The 18,864-nt window shown below is 38.4% G+C and overlaps 2 protein-coding genes across 9 annotated transcripts in view; one reads left to right on the top strand and one right to left on the bottom strand.

Annotated features, from left to right (window-relative positions):
* The window catches only part of LOC140725105 (RAS guanyl-releasing protein 1-like), a 301,300-nt gene extending 292,609 nt beyond the window's left edge, over positions 1-8,691 (top strand). For all 8 annotated transcript variants that reach the window (XM_073040121.1, XM_073040119.1, XM_073040125.1 and 5 more), the window contains 3 exons: positions 148-291; positions 5,315-5,685; positions 6,334-8,691. In XM_073040121.1, coding sequence (XP_072896222.1) covers positions 148-291; positions 5,315-5,685; positions 6,334-6,492 — 674 coding nt within the window. In that variant the 3' untranslated portion in view covers positions 6,493-8,691. The remainder of the gene's footprint in view (positions 1-147; positions 292-5,314; positions 5,686-6,333) is intronic.
* An 8,197-nt stretch (positions 8,692-16,888) lies between these two features.
* The window catches only part of fam98b (family with sequence similarity 98 member B), a 40,834-nt gene continuing 38,858 nt past the window's right edge, over positions 16,889-18,864 (bottom strand). Inside the window, exon 8 of the mRNA XM_073040115.1 lies at positions 16,889-17,728. Within this exon, the coding sequence (XP_072896216.1) occupies positions 17,330-17,728 (399 nt within the window). The 3' untranslated portion in view covers positions 16,889-17,329. The remainder of the gene's footprint in view (positions 17,729-18,864) is intronic.

Genomic DNA, 18,864 nt, shown 5'->3' with positions numbered 1-18,864 from the left:
CAACATCACACATTGCAAAATGGTTGGCTACTCTCTGTGCATGAAAATTTTTCACACCAGCTTCACACAGACTGTTAATTTAATAGTTGGAAATTTCTCTGCTGTTGCAAATATTGCGTTTCTAATTGTTGATTTTTCATCACCCAGACTGTGGCATGAACTGTCACAAACAGTGTCGAGACTTGGTGGTCCTGGAATGCAAAAACAGACCCAAGGCCACAGACTCCAGTCCAACATCAAGCTCCACTCCCACTGCACTCTGTCCTGCTGGAACTAAAGGCTACAACATTGGTAATATTACCTTTCATACAATAGTGTACTTTCTGGATTAAAATAACATTTAGAAATGGTCCTATTGATATTTTTATGTTTAAGTGATTTAAATAAAAGATGCATTCCGCTAGGTACTATACACCCGTACTTTGTAGAATTTGTGCTTTTATTTGTTAAGCTCTTTAAAATCATGTTCAGAAAACTTTTTGATTATATTTTATTGTGATTAACCTTATCTTCTGTAATAGTTTCGAAATAACCTAATCATTCATCCACCTGCATTGGCTCATGTTGGTCACACAGTGGTTTCAATCAAGCTATGGTGCTGAGTCTCAAATCTTTGCCATATCAAAGTAAAAGTGCTTCTCTCTTCTTCTTTGAAAGCTAGTAAGTTAATTCTATTCAGATATTTTCTGAGGAGGAATTGGAAAGGTTAAGGTAAAAACTATCAGTAAATTCGATGAGCTTTTTACAAGCTGGAACATCAACTCAAAAATTTAGGCCTGCATAGTACCCACCTCAAAATCTTCATACAAAAATCACATTTCATAAATCCCACGATGCCCAATAATTTTAACAACCTCTGTTTGTGGGTTCAAACATTGCTTCAAAATCCTAGCCATAATGTAGGTAGCTACTAAGTATAGTACTGAGGAAGTGTTACCCCACTGCTGTCTGTAAGGAGTTAGTACATTCTTCCCGTGTGGGTTTTCTCTGGGTGAACTGGTTTCCTCCCACAATCCAAAGACATTCTGGTGGTAGGTTAATTGGTCATTGTAAATTGTCCTGTGCTAGGGCTAAGTTGGGAGTTACTGGGCGGCATGGCTCAAATGGACCTGATCCATGCTGTATCTCAATTAATAAATATTGATTTTTTTTAAATTTAAGACTTAAGAATTAGAAGTGGGCCATCTGGATGTTCAAGCCAGCTCTGCCACATTTAATAGTATAGTTAAACATATAGCTCAGACTATTTTCCCCACTCTGTCCTAATTACCTGTGTTCATTGAGTTTCAGTTAATACTTACTTTCAAACATGACAAGCCAGATGCAGTTCTCTGTAGTAGATAATTCTAATTATTCAGAATCCTGCCCTCCCACCCCAATCCTTAAAAAAGACAAATTAGTCTGGTCCTAAATGGTTGAACTGTTACTATTCTCCCCAGCTAAATAAGATCTGATTAGACTTCATCTGGAGCATAGGTATTGAGTACCAGCCACTGAGCTGGAAGTATTGCTTTGGAGTGCATGCTGCATAGACGTACTATTGCACTGAACTAACTAGATCTTCCTATAGATATACTATTACTATCCACTTGTATTCGAGTACCCGGTACTTTATACAGAAAGACCTATGTTCTATTAGCCTCTCAATATCTTCTGCACCTGAACAATATATGGACAAGGATGGCATTTCACTTTAGTCCTACTGAAGGGTCTTGACCCAAGATGTCGACTGCTCATTTCACTTTAGAACCTATATTCTAAGTGCTTTGAAAGTAGTGTGCTCTTCCTCTTTGGACCAAAGTGAGTGATTGCCAGGGTCCTGGAGGAACATTGTTTAGTTTTTACTGTGTACTGTACCAGCAGTTTATGGTCGAAATGACAATAAAAGCAACTTGAACTTGAACATTTGAACTTGAAGATTTGCTTTTGTATCTTCGTAATATTTCCACCTGTACTGTTGAGTGAGAAAGTAGGAGATATGGAATATTTGGATTTTCTACAGGTAATCATAGATGTGCAAGAGGGAAACCTAAAGAAAGAGTTAAATTATGAAGATTGACAGCAACTAAATCTATAACCTGTAATTTAGAACAATAAAGGAAGATGTGATTGGAGTTTTTAAGACATTGATAGGAATCAAGAGGCTAGAGTTAGAATTCTAAAAACAGCAATTGTATATTTTAAATCTGAGTATGATATATAATTAAAGATATTGAATGACAGGGCAAAATGGTTCAACTTGTGTTTCATTTAGTTAGCAGCTAGTTAAACCCTAAAAACTACTGATACATTTGTCAAACATGACTTTGCTTTCATAAAACCATATCAACTCTGCTTGTTATCAGGTTTCTCAAGGGTCATATTACCTTATCTTTCAAATTAAGTTACAACATTTTCCCCTCCTAATGTCAGCCCAATTGGTTTTTGGTTGATAGACTGCCACACTTCCTTTCTTAAATGCTAGATTATATTTAGGGGATTCTGGAAGTTAAAAGCTACTGCATTCACAATGAAATCATATCTTTTCAAACTATGAAACGTTGGCCACCAAGTTTAGGAAGTTTTCTAGCTTTTCGTCCAAGATGAGAATTTAAACTTAAAAAACTGTCCTCTCATTCACAATAATGTAAAAAAAATCCACAGAATTATTAAAAGATTTATAATTTCCTGCAGTAAGGGAACAGGAAAGGAAACAATATGGAATAGAAAGTACCCTTTGGAATCTTAAGGCAGCTGGTGGGTTACTAAGCATGAAGCTTCACTTAGGGCATGATCTGAGAGTTACTACAAGCAGGAAACACTGAAGGATGAAAATATTGAGATCCTGTCCGGGAATAAATGAAGAATGGGTTAGGTATAGGGAGCTGGGATCAAAAAAATCCCTGGAGGAGTACAAGGATTGTAAAAGTATACTCAAGAAGGAAATCAGCAACAAAAAAAGTGACATGAGAAAACTTTGGCGAAGGAGATTAAAAAATATTAAAAGAGATTTTCTGTTTATATTTTGGGAAAAAGAAACTAGAGAGAGTAAGACCCCTCAATGACCAAAAGGGACACATTTGTGTGGAGCTGCAGGAGATGGGCAAGGTTCTTAATGAATAACGATTAGGAGAATGGGCAAAGAAATACAGTGTAGGAAATTGTATGGTCATGCACTTTGATAGAAGGAATAAAGGTGTAGACTATTTTCTAAACGGGGTGAAAATTCAGAAATCAGTGATGCAAAGAGACTTGGGCATCCTCATGCAGAATTTCCTAAAGGTTAGCTTCCAGGTTGTGTCCATGGTAAGGAAGGGAAATGCAATGTTAGCATGCATTTTGAGAGGACTAGAATACAAAACCAAAGATGTAATGCCAAGGCTTTATAAGGCATTGGTCAGACTGCACATGGAGTATTGAGAGCAGTTTTGGGCCCTTTTTCTAAGCCAGGATGTGCTGGCATTGGACTGGGTCCAGAGGAGGTTCACAAGAATGATCCTGGGAATGAAAGGGTTAACATACAAGGAGCACTTGATAGCTCTGGGCCTGGGCTCACTGGAGTTTAGAAGAATAAGGGTGGGATCTCACTGAAACCTAGCAAATATTGAACAGCCTAGATAGAGTGGATGTGGAGAGAATGTTTCCTATAATGGGGCAGTCAAAAAACAGACCATAGCCTGAGAATAGAAAGATATCCCTTTAGAACAGAGTTGAAGAAGAATTTCTTTAGCCAGCAGGTAGTGGAACTGCAGAATTCATTGCCACAAAGGGCTGTGGAGGCCAAGTCATGGGTATATTTAAAGCAGGGGTTGAAAGGCTCTTGATTATTAAGGGAGTCAAGGGTCATGGGGAGAAAGCAGGAGAATGGACTGAGAGGGATAATAAATCAGTCATGATGGAATGGGCCGAATAGTCTAATTCTGCTCTTATATCTTATGGTCTAGCATTTCTCCACTATTTTTACTGTGAAGACATGAAGGCTGTGGAAGTAGGATAAGTAAATGGGATAGTCTGTGATACAGTAAAGGAGGAGCTGTATGTCTCAGAAGGAATGAAGGTAGAGCATTTCCAGAATCTGACCAAGTGTATCCAAGAATACTGCAGCAGGCTAGTAGTAAAACTCTGAGAACTCTGGCTGCAATGTTTACATCATTGCTAGAGTCAGGTGCCAGAAGACTACCTCTTAAAAGGGTAGCAAAGTAATGATCGTTCCACATGGTAGGCTGCTTTGGACAGTTACACTTCATGCACTCCAGGGGGCGCTGGCTAAATGCCTTAGCAAATAAATCAGAGGATGTTAGCAGAGTGTTACTCAGACTGGAGGCCTGTGACTTGTGGTGTGCCTCGGTTCAATGCTGGACCCATTATTATTTGTCATGCCTATCAATGATCTGGATCAGAACCTATAAGATGACACTAAAATAGGTGGTAGAGTGGACAGTGAAAAAGATTATCAAAAATTGTTGAAAGATCTTGATCAACAGAATAAGTGGGTCCAGGAATGGCAAATGTAATTTAATTTGGATAACTGCAAGGTGTTACATTTTGGAAAATTGTAGGACTTTCACACTGAATAACAGGATACTGGGGAGTGTTGTAGAACAGAGGTACCTTGGAGTACGAGTACCATGTTTCATTGAGTCACAGATAAAGTGGTAAAGAAGGGCATTGTGTATAAAAGTTAGGAGGTCAAGGTGCAGTTATACAGGACATTGGTGAGGCTGCACTTTGAGTAATGTGTTTAGATTTAGTCACCTTGCTATAAGAAAAATATTATTGAACTAGAAAGAGTGCAGAAAATATTTACATGAAACGTTGAGGAACTGAGTTATAGTAAGAGGTTGGAGAGGTTAGGACTTTGCCCCTTAGCCTCCTTTGCTCCAAGGAATAAGCTTAATAGAGGTTTATTAAATCATGAGAGCCATAAATAGGGTAAATGGACTTCAGAGTTGAAGTATCAAGAATTAGAGGACATAGGTTTAAGGTGAGAAGGGAAAGATTTAAGAGGATTACAAGGGTTAACTTTTGTAACACCAAGGGTGGTATACATGTGGAATGAGATGCAAGAGGAAGTGGCTGAGGCAAGTACAATAGCAATTTTTCAGACAGTTGAACAGGTATATGGATTGAAAAGGTTATGGGCCAAAACTGGCAAATAGGACTAGCTTGGATGGAGCATCTTGATCCCCATGGACCAAGGTCTGTTTCTATGTTCTAGGATTCTGTAACAGAAGAGTATATATAAATCAACACATAGAAAGCCATTGGTTGTCCATGAGTATATTATCTCATTCTCTACAATTTTCTGACACCTTTCACATTACAAATTTTGCAGGAAATGAGGATGGACCATTTTCGTACTTTAACGAAGAAGCTCATAACCATTCTGAACGGAAGGACCGCACTATCGTACTAATGGGCAGCTCAGCACAGAAAGTTTCAGTAAGACTGAAGCCTATTGTAATGCACAAGTCTTCGCAAACAGACATTTCTATCTCAGACACAGATACCACTGGAAATCAAGCTGCTTCTCTGGGAAAAATTAAGACAGACACCTCACTGCTATCTCCAAATATACTTCCACTATGCCCAAGCCCTATTCCAGCTCGCAGAAGACCTTGTGTTAAATGGGAAAACATGGCTTCCTTTCATAAGCCTAAAGGAGATGATTTTACTAAGGACCATCGAATATTTCAACTAGAAAAGGTAAGAACTGATAAGAACTGATTTTTCCCCTTGGCTCAATCATAATTAAACTACTTAAGAGGCAAAAGTACATATATTTTGGTCAATGTACCAATACACCCCATTATTTTAAAAAATACATGTTAAAACTAAACTTCAATTTCTATATCTAATACACTCGTTTAGAAAAAAGTGCTCAGGAAATAGTTGTTTGTGTGATATCCATCCACTCATCTATTTCAATAATATCACTGAACCAAAGTAAGACAACATATCCTAGTCAACTGTACTGTGTCAGCCTGGTTGGAGCAGGCAATGAAGGAAAACTTAAAACATGTATTCTTCTTTCTCTCTGTGGGCATTTCCTTGTAGAATAGGTAGTTTTGTTTATCAACATTTAAGTACTTTAATACCTGCATAATCTGTACTGAAGATCTTACAAAGGTGGATGAGCCAATTCAAATTCAATAAAAATTCTGTTGTTTAGCATTAAAGGGATTTAAGCAAGACCATAGCATCTAGTTTCATCCAGTTTCTTAATTAAAACATCAAAAATAGCGTTGTCCAATATTTGTGAAATTAATAGCAAGGTAAAATAGAAGCTTTAGAAAAAAGGAGATCAAAACAATCTGAAAAGTTGTACGTAATTATATTTTTTCCTGTTTTTAGGAAAGAACCCAGCTTCGAGAAGAGAAGGAAAAGCTGCACATTGAAAACACAAATCTGCAGACAAAGTTATTAGAGGCAGAGCAAGAAATTAAAGCTCTTGCAGAACAACTTGATTCATTCCGTAAACATATGATCATAGATCCAAGCAGCTCTTCATAAGCATAATTTAATATCATTTTAGTACTCATACCAACTGGAGTGAATATAGAACGTTAAAGAATTGAGGATTTTTTTTGGTAAAAATAACTGGATATTTTTCCACTATTTAACTATGTTTTCCTTGGTAGACAAAAATGGTTAGTTTTTAGATTGCAAACTTGAGCATTAATACAAACACTAAATACAAGTTTATGAAGAATCAAGTGCACCTCTAAGCAGGAGGTTGAATTTGAGTGGATATTTGATGAAAAATTGTCTTTGGTGGTTTCAGAAACCAAAATTGACAACTTAGTAGGATGTCACAGATGTAGTTTTAACTGGTATTAGCATAAAATTAGAAATATCACAAATGTTACAATCGATAGATAATAGGCATCTATCATTATCAAATTATATCATCACCAAAAGTATTTGCCTCCTATTTTTGTTAGGAGTTATATGCCAAAAATACTTAATGTGCATATGGATTGTTTAATTATGCAGAATAAAACATAACCTCATTTCTTAACAATGCAATCTGAAGTTAAAGCAAAAAAAAAAGGTAAAATTAAAACAATTTTTAAAAAATACATACAGTAAACTCTTAGACTGTTTAGTCATTCTTGGAGATAGACAATTGAGGTAAAACATTCCTTGATTATACATCAATCTTTATTAATGTCAGTTTTAAATAAACTGAAACTAAGCAGTTCTATCAACCACGATCAAATAGCCATGGTGACCCACATATTGATAGGTTACAAGGTTTTTATACCACTATTTTTGAATTACAATAGTAACTGCATTTCAAAGTACTTTGCAATATCAAGCATGAAAAGATACTCTTAGTTTATTCCTGCTGTTTAAAAAGCTTTGTAAAAATTAGAAAAAATATATGCTGTATATGTATCTTAACCTATGTTGAGCCACTGAAACAACAAACTAGCATGAAGCTTTCATTTAACGTTTATATATGACAAAGCCAATCATCATTCTAAAGCCTTCAAATTGCATTTCTCCAAGACAACCTGTTTAAAAAGTTGATTAATCTCACTGGTGTAATCAGTACTTAAGTCATCAGAAATGACTCATAGTGACTCAAGAGTCACCTAGGATTACTCAGAAGCTCCATAGGTCTAGATTTTAAAAATGTCATAGATATTACAAGGCATGTTCAGCATAGGCAATCACTTCTGCTGCTTCATTGGCATTTATGGCTTCTCAGCTACCACATATTAAATAGCCATACTCAGAACTGAGCTGATGACCAAGGTTGAATGGCTAAATTCAGCAATTGCAAATATGTTGATTTTTTTTCAATAGCAAAAATGCTTCACAATTTCATGTATGTATGAACCAGAATGCACAAAGCATATTTGCTAATATTTATGAGTCTATAACTAAATGACATTGCATTTTTGTACTGTACATCTCTCGGGATCATCCATAGCTTTTCTCTAGATTACACAAACTATGGAAGTTTTTTGAAATAAGTATGTTGATGCTTTAGTGTAAAATAACTCAAATGTTTGTATTGTAAATATCAATATAATTCTAAAATGCCTGTGATCCACTCAAAACCCAGAATCAGTGTCAAACTTACTTGCCTTTTTATGAAGCAGTAAAACTGAAGCAAACATCAAAACGTGGTCTAAATAGTTGACATGAAATAAATGTAACTATTTTTATCTGCCTGCATCAACTCAGGTAAGAATACAGGGTATGACAAAAAATTTGAATATAACTTAGTTATCACTCAATTTGATTATAAAATGCACAAGATCCACAAAATGTATTTCAATTGGTTTAATAAACTGCCACTCTTCTATATGCATTGCAAACCTAACCATGAATATTACGCGGGCTGTGTTCTGTACCTGAAAATTAGATAATAATTTGGTCAACTACAAGGCTGTCATATACTCACAGAGTTTGATTAAGATTGTCAAGTTAGCAGGCTGTACTAATAGAGATGTTAGCTGTAATTTCACTTAGATCTTTACATATAAGCAAAATGAGCTTTAAAACTTAGGTAACTCTTTTTATAAAGTAAACAACGAATTGTGCTTTTTAGTGATTGTATATATGTATAATTGTATGATAAATATGTTTTTGTACACCTGACTTGTTTGTGATGGGTAAGTGATCTGTAGCATGATGTAATAATGAAAATGATCTTACTTGTTTAAAGTATAAATATTAAACAGCCTCAAAATAAAATTCCCTCTTGTCTATTGTGTTTTTAAAAAGCTAGTCTAATATCTTAAACTTGCTCCGGAACCCAAGAGATTAGAATATGGTACATGGTACCTGGAATTTTTTTTTTGCTTAAAAGGCTAAGAATAGGGAGTGAAAAGGGAGACTGAAAGAACTGGATTTATTGAGAGATCATATGTTTTTAACATGTGTTTTTAAGTTGACTTGAGGTCCAAATGCAAAATTATTTTAAAACTTACATCAATGATTAATGACACGATGTAGCAAATTTATTCAGGTTCATCTTGTGCTCTATCTAATAACTGACCTACTACATCTTGTAAAAAGCTTGCTTATGTTAGTACTGAGATCTGGGTTACAGTAGGCGTTGACCTCAGGCTTGCCTTTATTTAGACACTAATAAAAAATAAAAAGGACTGGATAGTGTGCTGACAAGAAGGCAGTCCTTTGAACAGAACTTTTTTTTTAATGACTGTGTCCTTCAGTACTAATGATGGATGAGTAAATGAAAGAGCAGAAAGTAGAAAGCAAATTGAACTAAAAGATGAAAATTGAGAAATCCTGATCACTCCCTACCACCTCACCCAACCAAACCATCCTGACTCATGGTCCCTATCTTGCCCTCCACTCCCTCAATTTAGGCAAGGAGATGTAAAGGGTAATTTACACAAAATGCTGGAGGAGCTCAGTAGGTCAGGCAGCATTTATGGAAATGAATAAAAAGTTGATATTTAGGGCTGAGATTGGTTATCAGGACCAGAAAGGAAGGGGGAAGATGGCAGAATAAAGGTGGGGAGAGGGGAAGGACAACAAGCTAAAAGGTGATAGGTGAAGCCAGATGGGTTGGGGGTGGGGGGAATGAAGTAAGAAGCTGATAGGTTATAGGTGGAAAGGACACAGTGCTGGAGAAGGAGGAATCTGATAGGAGAATGGTCCAAGGGAGAAAGGGAAGGAGAAGGGGCACCAGGGAGAGGTGATAGGATAGGCAGATGAGAAGATTTAAGAGGCCATAGTGGGAAATTGAAGACGAGGGGAGGGGAGAAATTACCAGACACTGGAGAAATCGATGTTCATATCATCAGGTTGGAGAATATGAGGTGTTATTCCTCCAACCTGAGAGTGGCTTCATTGTGGCAAAAAAAAAGGAAGCCATAGACAGACATATGGAAATAGGAATTAAAATTGTTGGCCACTGGGAAATTCCACTTTTTGCGGATGGAGCAAAGGCCCAATCTATGTCGAGTCTCACCAATTTAGAGGAGCACTGGGCACAATAGATGACCCCAACAAATTCACAGGTGAGGTGTTGTCTCACCTGGAAGGACTGCTTGGGGCCCTGAATAGAGGTGAATGGGCAGGTGTAGCACTTATGCCGCTTGCAGGGATAAGTGCCAGATTAGTGGAGAGGGTTAGATGGATAAGGAAGTCGTGGAGGAAATTAACCCTGTGGAAAGCGGAGAGATGGTGGGGGGAGGTAAAGATGTCTTTGGTGGTGGGGTCCCATTAAAGATAGCTGAAGTTGCAGGAAATGATCTGTTGGATGCAGAGGCTCATGGGATGTTTCAGGTAAGGACAAGAGGAACTCTTATCCTTGCTAAGGCAGTGGGAAGATGAGGTTGTGGGCAGATATCTGGGAAATGGAGGAGATGTGGGTGATGGCAAAGGTCAATGGTGGACAAAGAAAAATCCCATTCTTGAAGGACAATGACATCTCTGATGTCCTGTATAGGAAAGCCTCATCCTGCAGCAGAGACGAAGGAATAGTATTTTTACATGAGGCAGCGTTGTAAGAGGTATAGCCAAGACAGCTGTGGGAATCAGTAGGTTTATAAAAAATATTTGTAGACAGTGTATCTCCAAAGGTAGACAGATAGATTGAGAAAGTGATTTTCAAAAATGAGCCAAGTTCATTTATTGCAAAACAGCACAGAACAGGCCCTTCCAGCCCTTTGAACCACAATGCCTAGCAATCCCCCGATTTAATCTGACAAACTGTACAATTTACAATGACCAATTAACCTACCAACCGATAGGTCTTTGGACTGTGGGAAGAAACACCTAAAGGAAACCCATGCAGTTACAGGGAGAACGTACAGGCACCGGCAGGAATTGAACCCAGGTCACCTGTACCATAAAGCGTGTTAACCACTATGCTACTGTGCTGCCCATTAAAGGGTAGGGTGAAAATTGGAGAAAAAAATTGATGAAATTGACAATCTCTGCATGGATACTTGAAGCAGCACCAATGTAGTCGTCATTGTAGCACAGAAAGAGTTGGGCAGCATTACCATGGAAGGCTTAGAACATGGACTATTCTATGTAGCCAACTTAAAGGCAAGCATTGCTGGGGCCCACAGCTACACTTCTTCAGTTTGGAGTAAGTGGAAGGAGCCAAAAGAGAAATTGTTGAGAGTGAGGATCAGTTCGGCCATATAGAGTAGGGTGGTGGTGGAAGGGAACTGGTTGCATATGTTGTCAAGAAAGAAGTGGAAGGCCTTCTTGAAGGGGGATGTAAGTGTATAAGGACTGGACATCCATGGTGAAAATGAGGGAATCAGGGCCAGGGAATTGAAAGGTCTTGAGATCAACAGCATATGAAGTGTTGCAAATGTAGGTGGAAAAGGACGGAACTAAGTGGGCTAAAATGGAGTTCAAGTGTGTGAACACGATTTCAGTTGGACAGGAGCAGGCAGAAACAATGGGCCTATCCAGATGGTCAGGTTTGTCATCCTCCTCCTCTCCCCCTCCCCCACCCACCTTCTTATTCTGTCCCTTCCTTTTCAGTCCTGAAGGGCCTCAGCCCGAATGTCAACTGTTCATTCACTTTCATAAATGCTGCCTGATCTGCTGAGTTCCTCCAGCATTTTGTGTGTGTTTCTCAAGATTTTCAGCATCTGCAGAAACTCGTTTTTAAAATGTGACAGGTTCATTGCAAAGGCTTTTCTCCCAAAAATCCTTTGACAAATCTTGATGGAAGATAAGGGTTCAGAACTTTGCCTCCAGTCAAATTGGTATGGATCTTTAACAAATTTATAAATGTCAGACAAGCAGGCATTTAGAACTATTAACCTTAAAATAATTAATTTCAAAATTACTTGTTTTCCCTCATTCACGGGCCTTGAATCTCTATTGAATTTAAATAGGGTTTAAAATCCTGCACCAGGATGAATCCAGCAATGAGGTCTTATGACAGAAGCAATCTCATATGTCACTTCATGGGTCTTGGACTTCTGAACAAAAGCAACTCCAATCAACAAGTTTCACCCCATACAATCAAAATGGGCAAGCATCTTACCAGTTTGTTGGGGCTTCATTATGATTTATTTTTTCTGGATTCTTTCCAATAACATAGAAGGCAACATGATTGCCATTGTGGAACATGTCCTTGGAATGCCTGTGATGTAAAATTTGTATTCAGGCAAAGTGAGAACAAAGAGCTCCAGTAATTGGACCATAATAATCATATGAAAATAATTAATGGAATTGTTGGCATTCAATGTATTAATCTGATGGCACAAAACATGCAATGCAATTAGAAAAGGTGTTATAAATTCAACCCAATTTTAAATTTGCCCCCCCCCCCCCAGTAGGGAGGGATTAAATATTTTGCAACCAGTTAACAATGAGACAATTACAGAAGGCCTAGTTTAGATCAAAACAGAAAAAACAAGGAACACAACAGTACAGGCCCTTCAGCCCACAATGTTGTGCTGACCTTTTAATCAACTTGAAAACCAACTTAATCCTTCCTTTCTACATAACCAATTATTTAGGAGTTAAATACAAACCAGCTATTTAGCACCTATATTCTGAACCACCATTTATGTTTCATAATTGATTTGTGATCCAACTCTATGTCCCTCTCAGCTTTCTTTGTTGGTCGCAGATTAAACATTTATAATTAAGTTTACTGTGAAAGAGGGATCCAAATTTCCATCACCCTCTGCACATATTTATTTATTTATTGATACAGCATTGGGTAGGCCCTTCCAGCAACTCAACAAACCCGATTAACCTTAACCTAATCAAGGAGTAATTTACGATGACCAATTAACTTACCTGGTATGTCTTTGGACTGTAGAGCAAATTGGAGAATCTGGAGAAAACCCATGCATTCCACAGGGAGGATGTACAGAGACCTCTTACAGAACAGCACAAGAATTGAGCTTCGAACTCCAGAATGCCCTGAGCTGTAAAAGTGTTGTTCTAACCACTACGCTACTTACTTCAATCAAAAACAGCTTGGCCCTAATTTCTAGATTCCTCAGCCATAAAGTTTTTCATTCAATTTTTGAGTTTCCTGATAATCCCACTGTTACGAAGAGGTGAATGTTTGTTGTACAACATCTGGGCAGGTAGATGGAGACGTGGCAAAGTCATTCAGTCAATAGTGCTTGTGAATAATATGGAACAGAATCCAAAGTGCAAGTGGCAAACCATCCCACAGCATCTAAAATCCATTCATCAAGTAGATGATGTACTGTTTCCTGGCTCACCCCGTTGCCATCAAACAGGACTCTTCTCATGCTAGCATGATCCTTGACTGAAATTATGTGGCTATGGACATAGGAAGACTATGGGAATACTGTATTTCCTTAGACCAGCAGTTCCCAACCTTTTTCATGCCATGGATCCCTAATATTACCCGAGGGGTTCCTGGACCCAGTTTGAGAGGTTACAGGTCGAGAATCCTTGCTTAGACTTTTTTGTGAACTTGTTGCTGTATTGGAGGCTTGGACTTCCTCTGTGCTGAGGGTGGTTATCAAGTAGACTAAAGAGCAGAGCCTTCTCTAGGCAATGTGACTAGAGGCAGGTTGTCTCAAGGCTCATTATTGGTAATCTATTAGTTCCAAGTTAACTCATGGAACTTTTTGAGGCAAAGGAGGAAGCCATTCAACCTCACTGATTAGGAGTAGGTAACAGTTTCCAGAGCTGTTTAACAATGATCATTTGGGTCACAAGTTTCACACGTTTGAGATTTGCAGACTGTCAATTGAACCATGCCAAAGCTGAGAAGGTTTGCTCATATTTGCACTGTATTTTCTTATCCCAGGTTACTTAGACAAAAGGAGGGATGCTGGGGCCTTGATAGATCTTTGCATCGTCTTTAGCTACAGTGACGTCTCAGAGAAATGGAGAATAGCCAATGTTGTTCCTAGATCATCCAGCAAATTCTAGGCTGATGAACCTTACATTTGTGGTAGGGAAATTACTGGCAAAAATTCTTAGGGATAGGATTTTCTCATATTCACGAAATACATGGTCTTTTTAAAGCTTTCTGCAGAGGAGATTTTGTCTTATGAACTTTAATTGAGATTTTTCAGGAGGTGACAAAGATGATTGATGAGGGTATTGCAATAATGTATGCATGGATTTAGTAAAATATTCAAAAAGGTCCCTCAGCCAAAAGATTAAATCACATGGAATACTTGGTGACTTTGTAGACTGGATTCAAAATTGGTTTGGCCATAGAGAACATGGTAGAGGCACAGATATGCTATTTAGATGTCTGTGACAAGTGGCACTCTACAAAAAGTGAAGGGCATAACTTTAAGGTAAGGGGGAAATGTTAAAGGATATTTACGAGGCAAGTTAATTATTTTACAAAAATAACAAAAATGGTGGGTGCCTGGTTGCTGCCAGGGAGGTGGTGAAAGCAGATATGACAGCAACTTCTAAGAGGCATTGGCACACGAACAAGCAGAGAATTAACACATTTAGATCACAGTCAGCACAGATATCATGAACCAAAGAGCCTATTGCTGTGCTATATGAGTTGGTCAGAGTGACAAACTGATTCAGCAGAAGTGTTTCATTACTGAGGTAAATTTTGGGTGGGTGTTCAAAATTTGTGACCTGACAACTGTTTATCTGATAAATGGTTCAAAAATGACTAAATTACAAGACTGGCAGCTTGTGTTTTGAACCATTATTCCAGTGACAATAGTTTGAATTTCACTCTGGCAGTTGGACAATTTAAATTCACGCAATTCAATAACCCTAGAATGTACTAAAAGATCAATTGGGTTAATTACCTTATCAATCCTCAACAAAGTGATGACAGTGTTGTTAGCAGCACCAAGTTGCAAATAACCTAACTCACTGATGCAGAGACAGCTTAGACTTTTTAAACCCCATTGTCTTTTTTGACCTCACACAAGGCTTTGATTCTGTCATTGTGGTTGAGTACAGAAATTTGTCTTCAGACTGTCACTTGAACCATGTGTGTTTCATCATGGCAATAGAAACCATGATCTTAACCAACGCATTAAAAACAGACCCAATCTCAGAGCAGGAAGGTGCCAAACAATGCTGCTCATCATGCCAACACTCTCTTCTTTCAAACCTCAAAATTGAATTACTTGATAGCTGCCTACTGTCTCTTCAGAACCACAACTTCAGCTGCAGTATGCATACGAGTGTTTGGAGATGCAGCACCGAGGTCACCATTAACAAGTTTATGGAAGCATGAGAGAATACTCTTGACACTCAAATTATAATGGTTCTCTACTTATCTGTTCCCAGTGCATTACACTGCCTTTCCACAAAAAAAATCCACAATTAGATAGTGAAAGACACTGATTACTTCCCATATCTCAAGTGCGGTCCCTCAGCAAAGACAGACATAAATTTAAAATCTTCGGTAATCAACATCTTTCTCCACCTGCGAATATGCTTGAAAATTAACTTTAACACTTCCATAAGATCAAAATCTATCAAGCAGCAGTAATTTGTGCCCTCATATAATATTTTAAGACTAAGACAACCTACAGTAGGCGTTTTAAATTACTGGAAAGATAGAACAGCAACCATCTTCGCAAGATTCTCCAAATCCACTGTTAGGCCAGTCTAACAACATCAGCATACTCCCCCAGGTCAATATCAACAGCACTTTGGGCCTAATCATACTCAGTTGCCTCCAAAGGGCAGACCACACCACACCTGCATGCCTAACACCAAACTTTAGAAACATATATACTTCTATTCCAAACTCTGTCATGACAAGAGATTACCAGGTAGTTGGAGAAAAGTGCTAAGGATGTCATCGAAGTTTCCTTGAAGGTAATAACATTTCCATCAACTCTCTCAAATCCCTGGTCCAGTGAGAGGGAGCGTTCAGGTTGGCATTGAGAACATAATATATTTGTCAGCTACAATTCTGAGCTCCCCAGAAGATAGCTTGTTCTGGCTCAGGGGTCAGGCTTGTCTACTTTGCTGCAATAACCTACTTGTACTCAGTAAGATCATTCATACATTTTGGAAATATCTATGCACGCATATAACTCTTCAGTGATTTTAAATATCTTTTTATTTCCAAAGTCTTTACATTGAGTTGTATATTCCATAAATCTATAAGTGGATCCTGAAACTCAATTCATCTAACCAGTGGCAACAAGAAATATCAAATCAATGTTACTTGGACAACACATCAGAAATTTGTGCCTTACAAAAACCATACATAGAAGAGATTTCCTATAGCATCCACATCCATTTATGATCAGTAAACTAACAACACTTAATGATATTTGATAACTTTCTCATTAAAATACTAAGCAGTCCATCTTTTGGATGATTTTGGAACTGCACGTGTCTTCACTGGGGTGAGTTGTGGTGGGGTAGCAGTTACAGATTTTTAAAAGCACTACAATGCTGAAGGGATACAAATTGAACCGTGAAATATGTACTAAAAGACAATGATGTCAGTCAGTTGGAAACAATTAGGTGCCTTTTCACCTGTCAAACCTGTAACTCATGTACTAATTTAAATCACAGATAAAAGCAGATAATTAGGCAGTTTGTTTTCTTTTGTTAAAACTATAGCTGAATGCAGTTCTGAAGTGGAAACATGCACTCACTCTGGTGTTAATGGCCATTTGTTTAAGGCCCAATTATACATGCAGAGAAAATCAACCCACTCTTCATTATACATGAAATTTACAAAATCTGCAGGCAAGTAGAGGTCTCATTTTTGTTGAATACCATGAATGTTGTTTCTACTTATAAAGGGAAAAAAGTATTTTATTCATGTGACAGAGCATTCCAACCTGCAAACAGGTCAGACCCAAAGGAACTCATTGTGTGGATGGTAGGCATTCAGTATTCATAAATTCACCTGAAATCCAACACTTTTACCATGTTGACAGGCAAGGATCCTAATTGTGTTAATGCAGCACTAAGAATTTCACCACATCCATGCATATTTAAATCTCAAAACAAAACTCCATTTATTAATTAGTTCATTTTTAATTACTACATGGCCAAAATCTTTATAGTAATTTAGAAAATCTCAACTGCTCACAGCTTTTCATAGCCTTGTAGCATTTACACAGTAAAATAATTTTAATAATCACATTCTCATAAAAAAGGACGTTTGTACAATGAACATTTTCAATGAACGTAAAAAAATGTTTCTTGTTTTCGGTAGTAAACATATGTACCATGTATGCATAATTATTTATTTTAAAAATCCTTTACCATTCATGTACCCTAAAGGATAACAGAATGCTGTAATTTTCTGACCTTGGGTCGATAAAATAATTCTAGCCACAGGTACAAACTTCACTGTTGCACTAATTGCAAACAATGTAGCTCTAAGTGTCAACAGTTTATGCAGGTATTCAGAACGAATTGTCATGTCCATTTAGTATCTCCCATAACCCCCTCGTCCACTATAGTTTCCCGTATCTCCATACCCTCCTCTTCCCCCATAACCTCCTCTTCCCCCATACCCTCCTCTCCCACCTCTACCTCCCTGGCCACCCCCATAGCCACCACCCCCATAGCCACCACCTCCATAGCCACCCCCATAACTGCCACCTCCACCCCCCCAAGAACCACCTCCTCCCCCTTGTGCACCTCTTCCTCCACCACCCCTGCCACCTGCACCTCCTTGTCCACCACCCCAACCACGACCGCCACCTCCACCACCAAATCCACCTCTCCCACCATCTTGTCTCTTCTGCCATGGTGGCATCTCTGGTGGTGGTGCTTCTATTTCAGATGGCCTACCTCCTCGGTCAGGCACTCTCCCCATCAGAACCTGCAAAACAAAGAACCACAAAATAATTCTGTTTTTAAGATAGCAAAGAGAGGGTTTTCTATAATTTAAATAACTTAGAGCAGTAATCAGTGTATCAACAATACCCTGGTCAAAGTCAATTATTGACGGAGCTAAAGAAAACAAAAGAGAAGCCAAAACAAATTGCTGATAGCCTCAGTTCAGCCTCAAGTAGTATGAAGGAGACAAGAAGAGAGAACCTTTATAATGTCACAGAATCAATGGCAAAGAGTAGAAAAATGTACGTGATAGTTGTGGGTACAAGTGCATTGGAAAATTTGTATTGAACTTAAAACAGAACAATGGCAGTATTTCCTGGATTTCATCCAACCCTCCAACTACACATTTAAGAGAAAATCTGCAGATGCTGGAAATCCAAGCAACCCACACAAAATGCTGGAGATGCTTTGACTAGAGTATTGTTGATACACTGAAACCCAGCAAGTCAGGCAGCAGGGCAGGAAGCAGGAGGGGCTCATGAGAAATATAGGGTAGCCAGGAAGGAGCTTAAGAAAGGACTTAGGAAAGCTCGAAAGGTGCATGAGATGGCCTTGGCATGTAGAACTAAGGAGAACCCCAAGGTGTTCTATGCGTATATGAAGAACAGAAGGATGACAAGAATGAAGGCGGAGCCTCTAAAAGATAGAGAAGGCAACATGTGCCTGGTGGCGCAGGAGGTTGGGAAGGATCTGAATGAATACTTTGCTTCAGTATTCACAAGTGAAAAGGACCTTGATCAGGGTGAGTTCAAAATAGAACAGGCCTGTGTGCTGGACAATGTGGAGATTAAGGAAGAAGTGTTGGATCTTCTTAAAATCATCAAGATTGATAGTCCCCAAGGCCAGACGTGATATATCCCAGGTTGCTGTGGGAAGTGAGAGAAGAGATCGCTGGAGCAGTAGCTATGATATTTGAATCCTCTTTGGCTGCAGGGGAGGTGCCAGAGGATTGGAGAATGACAAATGTAGTTCCCTCGTTTAAAAAAGGTAATAGGAAGAATCCTTGCAACTATAGACCAGTGAATCTTACGTCAGTGGTCTGCAAACTATTGGAAAGGATTCTTAAGGATAGGATCTATGAGTATTTGGAGAAGTACAGTCCAGTCAAGGATAACCAAC

The sequence above is a fragment of the Hemitrygon akajei genome, chromosome 3 (genome assembly GCF_048418815.1).
Source record: "Hemitrygon akajei chromosome 3, sHemAka1.3, whole genome shotgun sequence".
Classification (NCBI taxonomy): Eukaryota; Metazoa; Chordata; class Chondrichthyes; order Myliobatiformes; family Dasyatidae; genus Hemitrygon; species Hemitrygon akajei.
This window is presented reverse-complemented; position numbering and strand designations above follow the sequence as displayed.